The sequence below is a fragment of the Glycine soja genome, chromosome 14 (assembly GCF_004193775.1).
Source record: "Glycine soja cultivar W05 chromosome 14, ASM419377v2, whole genome shotgun sequence".
NCBI lineage: Eukaryota > Viridiplantae > Streptophyta > Magnoliopsida > Fabales > Fabaceae > Glycine > Glycine soja.
The window spans coordinates 50301294-50318022 of record NC_041015.1 but is presented as its reverse complement, the minus strand read 5'-3'; the positions used below and the strand labels follow the sequence as shown (position 1 = coordinate 50318022).

At 29.8% G+C, this 16729-nt stretch overlaps 1 protein-coding gene across 1 annotated transcript; it reads left to right on the top strand.

The window, feature by feature from the left end:
* Positions 1–8063: 8063 nt before the first annotated feature.
* On the top strand, positions 8064–9925 carry LOC114385441 (aspartic proteinase PCS1-like). The gene has a single exon (XM_028345518.1). It carries the CDS (start codon positions 8132–8134, stop codon positions 9467–9469), a length of 1338 nt encoding a protein of 445 aa, XP_028201319.1. The 5' UTR covers positions 8064–8131; the 3' UTR covers positions 9470–9925.
* The last annotated feature ends 6804 nt before the right edge of the window (positions 9926–16729 follow it).

Genomic DNA, 16729 nt, shown 5'->3' with positions numbered 1-16729 from the left:
AGCGTATTTCCTTCTTAAAAAAAATATATTTCCAATGTTTCCTTTTTTTATAGCAATTAAATAAAATGATGCTTTTTTTAAGCGTATTTCCTCCTTAAAAAAAACATATTTCTAATGTTTCCTTTTTTATAGTAATTAAATCAAATAACGTTTTTTTAGCGTATTTCCTTCTTAAAAAAAGCATATTTTTAATGTTTTCTTTTTTATAACAATTAAATAAAATGACATTTTTTTAAGCGTATTTCTTTCTTAAAAAAAAATCGCATTATATATCTCTTCTGCACAGAAGTCTACATCTTCTTTACGTCAAAGCCAAATCGCCAGACCTAATGGCGACATAGACATGCCAAATCGTAAGAAGGAATGGCGAGTCCCCTCCTAAATCGCCAGAAGGAATGGCGAGTCCCCTCCCACCTGCATCTCGCCATTCATGATGGCGATATGCATGTATGGTGCCATTTTCCACGTACAAAACAGCTCCCCATTAAAAAATGTTTACAAACAACCCCATTCCGGGAAATAATTTGTAAAAAGACCCCCGATGGGTCAATTTGCCTTATTTTGCTTCACCAAAGAAACAATTAAAAAGATAAGAGGTGCTGGAATCCTGGCTGGGCCTAGTCTACTATGCAATTATTATGGGAGTCCAAGACAACTACAAGGCGAAACAAGTGTTTACTCTAAAGTATTTAAGATATTAATCTATATTAAAGTTTATTTATTATTAACTTACATTATTAGATGATGAATTTTATTATGAGGTCACATTTAACTATAAACCTTTTTTTACTGACTATTTTGCGTACGATCAATTTACTTCTTTTAAAAGACAATTTAAGCAATTTTACAATATAAAATCACGTTTATTTCTTATTTGAATCTTAAAATTTCAAAAACTTCATATTAGAATGAATTAAAAATATTGTATTAATTTTGAAAATATTTTTAAGCTCATGTGAGTATTATTGAAGGTCTTTATTTATTTTAAAATTACATATCTTGCAAGAAGTACAAACAAAAAGAATTCATACTCTATTACATGTATTAAATTGCATCAATAGATTATATTCTTTTTCAAAATAATATTTACAATATTTGTAACTGTTATTATTGATAAAAAGTAGTTTTCAAAATTAAAATTACTCAAATCATATTTGAGAATACTAGATTATCCAATATAAAAGATAATTATGTAAAAAAAAAAGTTAATTATATTGAAATATAAATTGAATAAATTTTCCATTTTGTATATTAAGAACAAAATGTTAGAAATACTTTATTAACTAATTTTAATTAATAATTTTGTATTTAATAAGAAAATAAGATAAAAATTAACAAGTTGTGCTAAATTAAACTTTCAACATAAATTTCACCTATACACTTCCTTAACACATAACCTTGCTTCTTTGATTTGTTTCTTATGAGATAAGGTGATGACTTAAATTTTCAGCTAGGGATGAAAAAGTATACCTAAATCTTATGAATATTCACAAATATCTGCAAATAAAAATTATAATTACTTGTTTGTTGGAAATGAGTATGAGATAGGTATTATAGTAATTATACATTGAGAACATTAAAAAATTATATATATAATTATATGATATATATTCTACAATTTAATAATTTAATACCTAATACCTAGTAATTTATTAACTCTGCCGCAATCAATTGTGAGATTGTTTAAGAATAGATGATCGAGTGGTATGTTCTTGATAAATTAGTTATCCATACTTAATAAATTATTCATTGGATTATTGTTTTCCTTGAATGTTTCTATTTCTTTATGTTTGATGCACATAACAGGTAAAAATATGACTCTATAAGGCATGCAATTCATATTTATTGAATTAGTGATTTATGACCTACCTTATACAGTAACTAGAAGTTCTTAACCTACTTTAAAACAAAGTCCAATCCTTAGTCTTGTATGCATGTTTTAGAATTCTACTTGGAAATTGAGACAGAATACTGAAATTGGATTCTTGTAATTGGCATGTTTATATGTGTCATGTTGAATGCCTTACTTTGAGTGGTTGGTTGAGACATTTTAGTATGTTATGCTTTTACGTGTTTAGTTTATGATTGATAACTGTTATGTATAAATATATTTTGTAATTAAGTCATATAGAAATTATCAGATTTTTTTCTTTTATTGTTTCTTTTTGTGCAAATCATTAGGATTTTGGCATCCTCTGAGTTTTTTTTGTCTAGTAGGTGCTTAAACTGATAAATTTATATTGTTTTTGTGGTATATTTTTTGTAGAAACACAGAAGGCATGAAAGAGAGTTGAAGGCCTGGAGGCTCTCACTCAGCGCGCCACACTCGCTCAACGCGACGTGGGCAGCCCTCGCTTAGCGTGAAGAAGCCACTTGGGGAAGCCAAATGTTGCGTGAAGGTGCTCTTAGCTCGTAGCCACTTACTCCTCGCTTAGCGTGAGGTCGCGAAAAAAGCAAAACTAAGCTTTTTAAGTGAGGAAAAAGGAGGGAAGCAATTCATTCAGTCTTCCCCACATTGAAGAGAAGCTAGGGCATGTCCAAGGAGAGAAGAATCACCCATTAGGAGTCATTCCTTCCTTTCATCTCCATTCTTCTTCACTCTCTTCACCAACTCCATCCTTTTTTGTAATTACAAGTCTCTATTGACAATGAGAGGCTAAAGCACCCATTGTTGGAACTTTAGAAACAAAACATTATTGATGTAATGATTCTTACTATTTATTTAATGTTATTTCAGTTTCATTGTCTCTTTTATGTGCTTATTTTCATGCTTGTGGCTTGATCATCCATATTCATGCTATGTTTTAGGGTTTATGCATTGGAAAATGTTTATCTCTTAAGAATTAGAAAAGAGCATCTAAATAATTCATTTCTAGGGATAGAATAATGTTATTTAGCCTATTTCATACATATTTGTTTATAATGCAATTTAGTTAGTTTATCTCTTAAGGGATTAAGAGAGAAATTAGATAAATTAGGTTCTTTCATGTGAGGAATCATGACTAGGGTATACGAGTAGATGTAGGTAATTATTAAAATAATATTGAATAGAGAAAAATCATTAACATTACATCAAGGATAGTTTTGGTAGACTAAGCCCCAACATATCCATAATTCTACATCAACCATTGCATCACAGCTCCGAGTGTTTGTTTTTCTCGTATTTCACATGCCAGTTAATTAGTTTAATTTTATGTGAATTTACTTTTAATGTTACATGTTACAAATATTTAACTCAATTCATTAATTACTTGAAAATTGAATATATACAAGTCTGGGTACAATCAAAATCTCTTTGTATTCGACACTCGAACTTCCATTTTACTTTACTATTTTGGCGAATTAACGCACTTGTTAATAAGTTAACAATGATGCAATTGATGGCATGACATTTCGAGTTCTATGTGATTTCTAGTGAATCTTGTTTATAATCTGTTATGTTTTCATTCTTCTTTGGACAATTATTATAAATCATGAATACTGTAATTCTATGGTTGTGATTGTGGTTGGATTGTATTTTTACCTAAATTTAGACATGTTTATTGAACTTTGGAAGTTGGAAGCATTCCACTTCTCATTTTAGAGAATTTACCATGAACTCTATAAGATGAGAATGAAAAATATTGTTGTATTTGTGGTCTTTGTACTCAAGGTACAATTTTGAGAAAAATCCTACTTGTTTACACATGTAAGGAGTGAATGCGGGTCAGTTTCTATCCTACACAAGAGAGGTTTCTATTTTCTTTTTAATAATTTTCCTCACCTGGACTAATTAAATGAATTCTCACAGCTTTCAACTTATGTTCTATTTTATTTTTTTTATAAATTGTGATTTTCATTTTAGTATCTCAATTATCTATGTTCACCTATTATCTAATGTGATCATTGCTTTTAGTCATTTCTATAAGGTTTTACAATTCAACCCTATCACTATGGTCATCAAACTGATGCGCCCCACAAAAACCATTATATATATATATATATATATATATATATATATATATATATATTCAATCAAAGTAACAATTTCTACCACATATTTATTCACTCTAGCTGGAACATAAATAAAATGACCAATGGTGCTATAAACGGAAGCACCCATTTTGCTACTTGGTTCACTGTGATACTTCTTGTACGCCACAAAACTTAAGATTTAACAAGAGGAAGAAAAAGAAAAACTTAAAATTATAGGTAAAGAATACAAAAATAAAAGGGATAAAACTCACCTGAACAAGAATTGAAAGAAATTGTAGACGACAATCGTGAACGGAACTATACACAGGCCCCAGAGGGAGCTCTTCCTTAGGTCATGAAAGGGAAGAAATCAGGAACCGTGAGATTAAAAGGAGGGGTAAAGCTTGTAACTTTGAATTTTTGCCCAGGGCTCTTTTGTCCAAAAAATTCATTAAAACCCTTCTTCATGTTTCTTTGGATCCGCTTCTGCAACTGCTTATTTTGAGAAACAGCTCTCAAAATAAGTAATTTTTTACCCAACATCTAAAAACTTATCATAAGTACTTTTTATATTAAAATAAGTACTTTTTATTTTACAAAATAAATTTTAAAAAACTCACTCTATTCTCACCCCCCCGGCAAGAAATGTTTTCTGTTGATGGTGCACATTTGCATCATCTTACTGTGCTGTTATAGAAAGAATGGAATAGAACATGTGGGACTCGCATGCATAGCTACATAAAGACTTTACAAGAAAATGGCTGAAAAAAATAAACACAAAAACCAAATTAATTACGTGACTTTCATGGGACAGTGATAAAATATTCTTTATCTTTTTTTCAATGCATTTTTTTCTACGCATTTATTGGAGTTAGGACTTAGGATAATTTTCCACGTCCGTCCCATGGCCCACATTATACGTTTGGTCCACTCTTCTGTCAATCATGGTCAACAGAACAACATCAAATCAAATGGTTATATTTCTTCTTCAAAATTGCTTGGCCAATTTTTTTTTCTTGTTTAATCTATTATTTCTAATCCCAAATTTCATAGTAGGATGTTGATTGAACGGACTAAGTGAAACTTAGAGTCTTCTTTTAGGACACAGACATAAGAGTAATTATTCACCATAAGTTTGTATGGGATTATTTTTTTGACATAAATATATATATATATATATATATATATATATAAATAAATTGGTGATATAAAAAACGTCTTAATTTTGTGTTAATGGGTGAAAGTTTCTTACTTTTTTTTTTCTTTTCTACTCAAGCAATTATTGGAACATAACGTTGTTGGGGTCTTGAGCTTAAGTTGCTTCAATAACCTACGGATTACAGAAAATTAAAACAAAAGTAAATACCAATATGAACCTGTGAGATAATTTAAAAAAGAAAAATCAAAAGAATCATTCCTTTAAGACGATGAATAGTTGTATAAATTATAAAAAAATTGAAGAATTAATATGTCATATATATGATGGGGCTCATTTAACAATTATTAAATTATTAATGAATTAAGTTACTTTGATTAATTAATTGGATATACTCTTAAATCGATATCAGGGGTATGGATGCTAGTTATTTACAGTTCTCCGTATTTTTTTATTCATCCGAAGAAATAGTTATTTATTATTAAATGATATATTAATACTCTTTTTAATTTAACGCAATTATAACTATATTACACGCTTATCAATATTTATTTATTTTAATTTATTAAAGTAAACCAAAGTTAAATCCAAAAGGCACTTATTTGGACCAAAGTTGTCCTCTACAATTTTCTAGTCTTGAAAATGCTTTCTTTAGGGAATGTTTGGCATGCCAATTGCCAAATCTTTTCCTGAACATTATATTCCCTAGGAATTAATTGTATTCTCCTATAATGTTATAAATGCATTTGGTGTACTATATATATCTTGAATATTAAAAATTTTAGTTAAACAATATTTTTTGAGTATGTCTAAATTTTTTTACGTTGGCTTCTTAGGAATCTTATACGAGAAAATAGGTTATACATTAATAATATAAAGTAATTTTCTATTATTATCTAATTATAAATTATCATGATAAATAATTTACTAATATTTATAATAATTACATTAAAAAATCATATTAAAAGTGATTTTTTTATTAATTGACCGTGTATAAACTTTTATACTAATAGTGTAGAGTCATATACTCATCTTATATTACTTCCTCTGATGAAAATGTTATTTTTAAAACTTATGATTTATTAAAAAAAATAATTTAGAATGTTAATTTCCTAAAAATGTTTTTTAATTAAAAACTCCATATCGAATAATGGTAATTTAATATCTCTAGTTTAAATTTTTAGGAAAATTAAAAAAATGTCCCTATCAAACACTTCTTTAAAGCATCAAGGCACGCACGCACGAGTCCCATGCACATATAAGCAAAAGGAAGGAAACTTGTATTTGCAGCCTGATCTCAAAAACAAAAATGAATAACATGTTAATTACTAATTTATCCTTATATGATAGACAGAGCAAAAAAGATAATTCTATATGCCACTGATTAGCATATTTATTGTTTTACACGTATTGTGATAGACAAATGGCAAAGGATGAGTTTGAATTTTGAGGAAAGTAAGTGAAACCCTTTTTGACCTATTACACATGAGATATTTCTAGTAATAATTTTTTCAATATTCAAATTCTGAGAAGCATAATTTTTTTACATCAAATTGGAAAAGGTAAAAAGAGATTTTTCTTTTCTTTTGTTTTGATGTTTAGCCACATGAAATCACTAATGCACGATACACGATGAGCCATTTACATTCAAGTGAAATTTTGTGAGACAAAACCCGTTACTTTTATTTGGACCCATTAAAAAGACTAGCTAAATAATGCAAAGTTGACTGGATAAGTCAAATTTAGAAGTTGGATTTTCAAAGAGTTACATAATATGGAAGACAAGATAAGAGAAGATTATAATAAGAATGCTAAACTATCCTGTAACCCCACGATTGTTTTTAATATATCTCAATAAATGAATAAAACAATAAGTGTCATGATTAGCTAGCATCTTCCAGAGAATGAAATAAAGTAACTCGTAATGTATCAGTTAAATAATATAGTATATCGCTATCTCTTCCATTATTTTTCTCGTGGTTTTTGAATTTTAGGAGGACTTTCTACACAATATAATTATTAGACAAGTAATTGATGATTTTGTTAGGAATCGTGGATTACATGCATACACATGTCAAAATTTCATTGATAAACAAGTGTAATAAAGAACTATCGTAGGCATAGATCGATGTAGGACAAATACTAATCACAAATGAAAAAAGAAACCATTACACTTTGCAATTAACTCAACCACTCCTTCCATATTCAAAAGGGGTGGCTAGAGAAAGAGAATTGGAATATGGATTTAGACCAAAATTTAATTGGGTATCATCATCATGCATAGGATATGAAGCAAAGACTCACTCTGTTTTTGTTAAAGAATCATAAGATGCACCCACTCGACCAAAGAAAACGCGTCCTCACTTTGGGGTTGCTCTTGCTACTTTTGCCGTCCAATTGTTTCTTTCCGACAGCAGATTATATATATATTACAAAAATTGTACAATAAAAAAAATACATGACAAAATAATCGATGTAGCAAAGAAATAAAAGAATCGTATTATAAAAATTAAAATACACTTAATTTTTTTATATTATCATCTAATTATAGATGATAGTATCATATGTTTATTGATTATTTTAAAAACTTTACTTAAACTGTTTTCTAATCGATTTTATATTTACAATACATCAATAATATATATATATATAATATTTTTTTATATATTTTTATACTCATTATATTCTTATAACTATATTCATAAATTATTATTTTATTTTTATAACTATCTTCACAAAACTACCCACCATCTTTTATTGTTAAGAAAAACATGAAAAATCATTTAGACACCAAGTGACTGTTTTTTTCCTAGTATATATATAAATAAATTATAATATCATTTAATTACAAAATATTATGCATGTTAAATTTTTTAATATTTAATTAATGGAATATGTATATAAATAAATCTAACCGTTCATTTCATTATTTGGCCTCTTGGCTATATAAATAAACCCCATGTCATCACTCTCACTCCCCCATATTGCCACTCTCCATTCAAAAACCAAAACAAAAAAATCATGGCTTCCTCAATGGCTCTGTCTTCCCCTGTTTCTCTCTTTCAACTTTGCATGCTTCTGTTTTCATTCTTCTTTTTCTTCTCCTTCTCCACTTCCTCCTCGGCCAAACTCAACCCTACCACCGACTCACTCTCACTCTCTTTCCCTCTCACCTCGCTCCCTCTCTCCACAGCAAAACCTCTAAATACTAACCCGAAACTCAGAACCCTTTCATCTTCTTCTTCATATAACATAAAATCCTCGTTCAAATACTCCATGGCTCTGGTGGTTACTCTCCCAATAGGAACCCCTCCACAGCCCCAACAAATGGTGTTGGACACCGGAAGCCAACTCTCGTGGATTCAGTGCCACAACAAAACCCCCCCAACGGCGTCGTTTGATCCATCACTCTCTTCTTCCTTCTATGTTCTTCCGTGCACCCACCCTCTCTGCAAACCCCGCGTTCCCGATTTTACCCTCCCGACAACCTGCGACCAGAACCGCCTATGCCACTACTCCTACTTCTACGCCGACGGCACCTACGCCGAGGGCAACCTCGTCCGCGAAAAACTCGCCTTCTCCCCTTCCCAAACTACCCCTCCCCTCATACTCGGCTGCTCCTCCGAGTCCAGAGACGCCAGGGGCATTCTCGGAATGAACCTCGGCCGCTTGTCCTTCCCCTTCCAAGCCAAAGTCACCAAATTCTCGTACTGTGTCCCCACCCGACAACCCGCGAACAACAACAACTTCCCAACCGGGTCGTTCTACCTCGGAAACAACCCAAACTCCGCGCGCTTCCGCTACGTCAGCATGTTGACCTTCCCTCAAAGTCAACGTATGCCGAATCTAGACCCCTTAGCCTACACCGTCCCCATGCAAGGAATAAGAATCGGTGGCAGAAAACTCAACATTCCGCCTTCCGTTTTTCGACCCAACGCTGGCGGGTCGGGTCAAACCATGGTCGACTCCGGCTCCGAATTTACTTTCCTTGTCGACGCGGCTTATGATAGGGTGCGGGAAGAAATAATTAGAGTGCTGGGACCCAGGGTTAAGAAGGGGTACGTGTACGGTGGAGTGGCGGACATGTGTTTCGATGGGAATGCGATGGAGATCGGACGGCTGTTAGGGGACGTGGCCTTCGAGTTCGAGAAAGGCGTGGAGATCGTGGTTCCGAAGGAGAGGGTGCTCGCTGACGTGGGCGGTGGGGTCCACTGCGTGGGAATCGGGAGGTCCGAGAGATTGGGTGCGGCCAGCAACATCATAGGCAACTTCCACCAACAGAATCTATGGGTGGAGTTTGATCTCGCGAATCGAAGAATCGGATTCGGTGTGGCCGATTGTAGCAGATTAAGTAAATAAGAAAAGAAAAGAAAAAATGATAGGGTGTGGCTGTGGTGCATGTGGCTATCATGTGTAGTAGCATTAAGGCTCAGAAGTGTTGCACCATTACTTCATAAATTAGTCCATGACGCGGTCTACCAAGGAAAGAAAAAAGAGGTCTTTCGTGCGGTAAGGGTAAACGTCAACGTTTTGGACCCATCCGGAGTGTGGGGGCAACCAAAATCATGCACGTTTATTATTAATCTCTAAGGGGACTCGTGTACATATAGATAATAACGATTATTAATAGAGGGGTATCAAACTATATCAATAATTGTTGTGTGCATATTTTCTGTTTGTAACTAAGATAAGCTTCAATGAGATACAAAATAAGGTGGCGTCCTCTTGTTTCAAGATCCCTCTATTAAATCAATGGACCAATATCATGTACCTAAAAAACAATTGCAGCCTAATTGATTATTTCTTAGATTCCAATCATTTTGTTTTAGATAGTTCAGTGGTTATTTATTTCTCAGCTGAATCAATATCGGGAAATTTGTATTTATTTATGCTAATTGTTTTAGAAATTTTAGCTCAAAACAAACGGAAGAAATAATTAATATTAAAGCGAGTTGTTGGGGGTTATATTTAGATTAACTTTCATGGGTTTGAATTTTGGCGAGAGTTGCCCCCACATAAATGATAAAAAAAAAGTTCATGTATTTCATATGCATTACTTTGTGAGGTTATAGTGTTACTACTTTTATTGGTGCAAGAAACAATGAACCCAAATGAGAGTTGGTGAAGGGAGATCCTTATCAATAGAATTACCGGGCCTAGACGTTGCATAGAGTAATAGTGTTGATGATTGAACAAGACTCAAGTGATTAATGAGAGGCCACTTACTTAACTTTAACTGAATAGACGTATTAACAAAGCTTCACCACAAGGACCTCGTCATGAAAAAGACTAAAACATTGTTAAAAAGAAGCATAAAATTTGCCATAAACGGAACAAGGCTTCAATGGCTTGAGTAGTGCAAAAGGGGACAAAGTCAGCAGCAAATGACAATAGATTTTACGAGGAAATAAATGTGGGGTCCACAAACAGGGACAGCTCAGCCTCACATAGACCGCCCAAGACACGAACTGCTTCCACATAATTCCCGACACTCACATGATTATGAAAAACGTGTGTCGTTTAGTTAAGGATAAAATCTAGTAGTAGTAGCTTTTTACTCTTTTTCTTTTTAACCAACGTGTACGTGGCTTTTCTGTACGCTTCCATTCAGTTCATTGTCTCACAATTACTTTGGGTTGTGAATTACTTTCGCTTCAATCAAAGTATATTTCTTTATGTCAGAAGTTTTACCAGCCAAGGGATAAAGTTTTCCCTTTTAGTCTCATTGTATGTTACACAATTCAAAGTGTTGCTTATCAAAAAAAAAAAAAAACACACACACACACACAATTCAAAGCGTTTTCATAAAGTAAAATTATTTTAAAACGTTATTTCGCGGAAAAAATAATTTAGTTCAGTTAACTCTTTTGTTTGTTTGCAATATATTTAAGTTTGATTTACTCAAATATATGTTAAATAATTTTGTATTTTTTATATAGCTTATCTTATTAGGGTCTTATTAGGGTTATATGTGGTTAGATTTGATTTAATTTTTAGACTAAAAAGTCATTTGAATTAAACATAAAATAAAGATAAGATTCAATTTGATTTGATTTAAATATAATACAAAGTCTAAACTAAATCAAAAGTTTGATTTGATTTGATTTAGTAATTTTATTTTTATTTTTGTAATATATTATCATAATTTAAAATCTATCAACTAAACTTATATTATTTTTAAAATATTTTTTATTAATTTTTTTAACATATTTTAGTTAAAAAAATTTATTTTCACTTTTATTTAGTATTAATATAAAATAATATTATAAACACTTTTTGTAACATAATAGTAGTAGTTTGTCTATCACTTAATATTTTGCACTATTGTTTTAAAAATATATTATATCTTTTTAATATATAAAAGTAAAATATACATCTGGAATATAAAGTAAAAGATAAGTAATAAATTATTTAATATTTATTATTAATTATTATTATAAAAATTAATATAATTATAATATATGATTTATTTGATTTGATTTTTTATAACAACATACAAAATAAACCAAATCACAAAAAAATATACATTTTTTTTAAAAAAAATACTTTTATATTTTTCGATTTAAGTGATTTTTAAATTTTTTTTATTAGGTTAACGATTATAGATAATTTGGTTCGATTTTAAACTCACTCCCTCTTATAACTTACACTTTCAACAAATTGATTGACATGACAAGGAACATCTACTACTATTGCTCAATTTTTTGAAAGTTATTTGGTTTTGAAATTGAATCTCATCCAAATTTTTTTAATACATTAATTTTAACTTTATCTCTATTCTCTATAATATAGATCTCACGACTCTAATATAAAAAGCAGACAAGCAGTGTTGATAAAGCTACATATAAACCAAAAGACCCATCGTGGCATGTAAAGGATATTGTAAAAGCAAGTTAAAGTGGGAATGCATAAGAATGGACAATTAATAGTAGTTAAAAGGGGCGATCAGTCCTCGTGAAGTTATTTAGCTTTGTTGCCATGCAGATATGATAATTACTTCTTATTCATTGTGTGATAGTGACATTATCCTGTAACTAACAAACACAACCACAGTTGACCTTTGCAACTGACTCGTGTCCCTTATCTGTAATGCTTTGGTTAAAGTTTTCATACAAAAAATATCAATAACATGGTTTATTTTTAGTGTTACTACGTACAAATAAAAACTAATTTCTTTCAAAATTCTTGCAACTCTCTATAACTAGTTTTCCTATAAGTATATATTCTTTGAATTTGGAGACCTTTTATACATTAAATTGGAACATTTTTTTTTATCTTTTAATTATCATAATAATTACAAGACATATATAATTAGAAACATGGTTGAGTTATCTTAAAGAGAAACATTCTTAATCTTAAGTATCATTTAAAGTAAGAATACTTAAATAAAAAATATAATTAACATATTATCTGTATTAAAATTATTTTTAATTTTTGAAAATAATTAATTGACATACCCTTCCACTTGTTAGTCTTAGATATTATTAGTGCATTGAAATATTCGAAGTGAAACTATCAATGCTTGAAGATAAGCAATGACTAATTTAAGACCCTAAAGTCAGGGGAACAATATATTTAAAAAATAAAATCAATAATTATTATCACGAAAGAAGTCAAATATATAAAATTAAGAAAATTGGTCTGTACGTAACAAAAATAAGTCCGAATTGACTTGGGACATATCTGTGAACCAAAGGCAGGAAGAACGCCACTTGGACATCCTTCTCCATTAAATAGCCGATCCAAATTAAACATATATGCATATTGAGTGGCCATAAATTAATTAAGGAGTATATCAAAGATATTTTGTATTTGGGTGGGACTCAATTTTAGTTGTACTATTTTAAAAATTTATTTGTTTCGATTCTTTTTTACAATTGACATAAATATATATAAAACTAGAATATATATGTTTTATAACGCAAGAGAATACTTTTTTTTCAAAAATAAATAAATAAAAATTTCATCATAGAAATAAATATTAAATCATTATAAGTTTTTAGTTTTGGATACTTGAAATTTTATTTTCCTAATTTTCATTTTTAATTATTAATATACACAATAACGTTAACAAAAAAATCGTTTCACTAAATTGTTTTACACCCGCGAGGACAAGGAACAACTCAAACGAAAAATAAAAAGGAAGGTGGGAAGGTTACATCACACAATCACAATGACATTACATAGGCAGACAAGTGGCTACAAAGCGTGGAGCAGAAGTCAATTTCAGGCTCAAGTCCATTCTGGAGAAGGAGAAAGTTTCCAACATCTAAAGGTGTTGTCTTCATTGATCCAAGTTCTAAATTGAATAAAGGTCACCAAGTGAGAACAGTTTTAGGTTAATAAGTATGTCTGAATAGAATGTAAAAGAAGCATTTTTTTTTTAAATTGTGTTGTTGTAAGAGACAGTAGCAAGGTGGGATTGGTCACCATATCTTTATAGAAATGGTCGAAGGATTAGAGGTGATTGTGTTTGGTATATTTTGGTTTAACTTGATGAAATGGTTCTATGACTTTGATTAACAATTGACATTTTTTTAAAGAAGTTAAAAAATATCAATATTTTAAAGAAAAAATACTTTTGTATATATAAGTACAAATTTATTTCCTTTGTGGTAAGTCAAGTCAAAACCTTGATTATGTCCCGATATTGCTTGTATGCTTAATTTGTATGATGTAAATATTTATTATCCAGCCTGGCCAATAAAAGTAAAGAGGTGGGACAAATTTAATTCTTATTTAATCAAGAAGAATACATAAATAAGTGGATTAAAAAAATCAATAAAAATGAGATCAAAAGTTGAGATTAAGGACAAAAGATGTCCAATTTTAAGTAGAAAAAAATGACAGAGTTAACAGCATTAACTTCATAGGAAGAGTTTGAAAAAAAACCATCAAATGGAATTAGTAAAGAACAAAATAGCCTATAGACCATTGAGGTTTTCTATGTTTGGTTCAGGCGTAGTGATAAAAGTGGTGAAAAGGAAAGAAAAAAAAAACACTCAGAAAAGGTTAAGGTTCAAAAGCTCACAATAAGAGAGTATATATGTGCAATAGTTCTTTGTACTCATGAGAAGTTATTCTCAAATAAACATGTAACTTCTATTTTTATTTTTTTATTTAAATTATTTTAAATTTTAAAAACAATTCTAGAAATATTAAAATATTATGCAACATGTTTTTAAATATACCCATAAATAACATGTTAGTCATGTGATTCTAGAGGATACAATATCATTCCATGAAACAAATGTTCACTTTCTTATATTTTTTTAATGAATTAAATTGATATAAAAATAATATTTGATTTTATTTAAATTTTAAAAAATAGTTTCGTTATATAATAATATTCCCATATAAATGATCAATTATCAAATATCAAATTAAAGAAGTAATTACTGATCATAAAAAATATATGAAGTAATTTAATTAATATATCAAATTAAAATATCGATGAATCAATTTAAAAATGATTAGTGTTGTTATTAAAAAGTAGATCAATTAAATCTAATCAAATTAAAAGTACTATTATTATTATTATTATTATTATTATTATTATTATTATTATTATTATTATTATTTATAAGGTAACATAACAATCCTTATATAAAACTCGACCATAAATTTTAAAACATAATTATGTATTTTTATGAAATAAAAAAATGTATTTCATGTAAAAAAAAATTCTGATATATATTTGTTTAAAATAAGTCTCACGAGATTCTAAATTTAAATCAAAATTTATATTAAGGTAATAAATAAAATAATTTAGTGACATTTTGGAGAGAGAAAATGAATTTAGGGTTTGGGGGTCGAATCTTATTCTAATTAAAGAATTAGAAATAAATATTCAATGTTATTAATATACTATATCAACGTCAAAAGGCTTGAATTGATCTCCTTTCCATACTGAAACATGGAGAGGATAAGGAGTGCAATGACCACACACATCCACATGCACCGCTGAATCTTTCCTCATTTACAATGGCCATGCATCAAGTAAATGGGGATATAATTTTTCCTCGTTAATTTTTTACAATTATGGTTATGATGCAGAATCTTAATTATTTACATAAAGTGATCAAATATGCATTTGCACGTTGCTTCGATTCTCCCTTGGTGGCTCAAATATATAAATCGAGAGAGCATGCATTATTTTCCACTCTTACGGTATTATTATTCAACACGTACTATGTAGACAAAGCCACTCACAAATAGCATGTCTATCATCATCCTCTTCATAACAGCAGCCACCTCGGTGGCATGTCTGAAGGAATTAGAAGACACACACTCCCTCCAACTCCATCCTCGCCGTCTTTCGAGTGCAGAGTTAATCCACCTTTCTAAGACACTGATTGTAGTGATCCATCTTTATTTTCTTCAAAGGTTATGTTCCTACATATATGTTATTGTCTTCAATTATCCTCTTTAAGATATTATTGAGGAATTCCTTCCAATATATAAAGGTGGTGTCTTCAATTATATACAATCTCTAGAAAGGATATTATTTTAAAAAATTCCTTCTAATTAATAAGGTGTCTTTGTGATGAACATATGAAGGGAACAGGCTATATTGTTTGCTTAAATTATATATGTTCCAGAGTGTAATGAATTGGACACCATAACTAGATTTTGAGTATGTGTATGCAGAATTGAACTTGCATGCATCTCTTGCCTTATTGCTATTGAACACTATAGCTGAGTTTTCGGGTATCATATCACACATTAAGGAAATGTCATGGCGATGGGTTCTGTATAAGAAAGGGTCCAAACCTGGTGTTTTCTTTTCTTCCGGGTGCATGAACCCCATAGGGCGTTTGCAAGGGTGATATACAAGAAAATCATTTGAGTGACTAAATTTAATGATAAATATGCAATATTCGTCAATAATATAAGTATCAGTAAAATTTTAGTGATGAATTTTTAAAATTTACATACAAATTGATTTGATTTGTCACTAAAGTTATACCTTCTACCAAAAGGTTTTCTTTTGTAGACACGGTATTACTGTACATCTTGTACAGGAGCTATGTCAGGCTCCTTCTTCTTTTTGAATGAAATGATATATAATTTGCCTTTCTTCCATTTTTCTTCAATCTTACTTTTGGGTCCCGTCAAATTATTGAATTAGATACTGCCATCTGATATATGCAAGTGTAGGAAATATTAGTAAGCATAAGCATTATTATTAGCATTTAAATATATAGCTGTCTATTTGTCTTAAAGCATGCACAGGCAAGCATACACATATATAACAGACATTAAGTGTGAGAGTGTGAGACAACATGTTTTAAACGCTTTTTTAACATTTGATATTGTCTAAATATTTTTTTAAATATAAAATTTTCTAACCATTTTATTCTTTGTAATTAATAATTTAATTTAATTTTAATTTATTTTATTAATAGTATTATATAATAAATTATTTTCAAATTATCTTTAAAATATATAATTTACATAATATTTTTATATCTATAAATAGATTTTTTCGTTAGATGATGAGATGACTAGTTTTAAATAAAGTAAAAAAAATAGTTTTTTTATATGGTAACTTTTTAACTTCAAAGGAACTTTAAGTTAAAAAAAAAATGAAAATTTTCAAAAATAACTTATACTTAA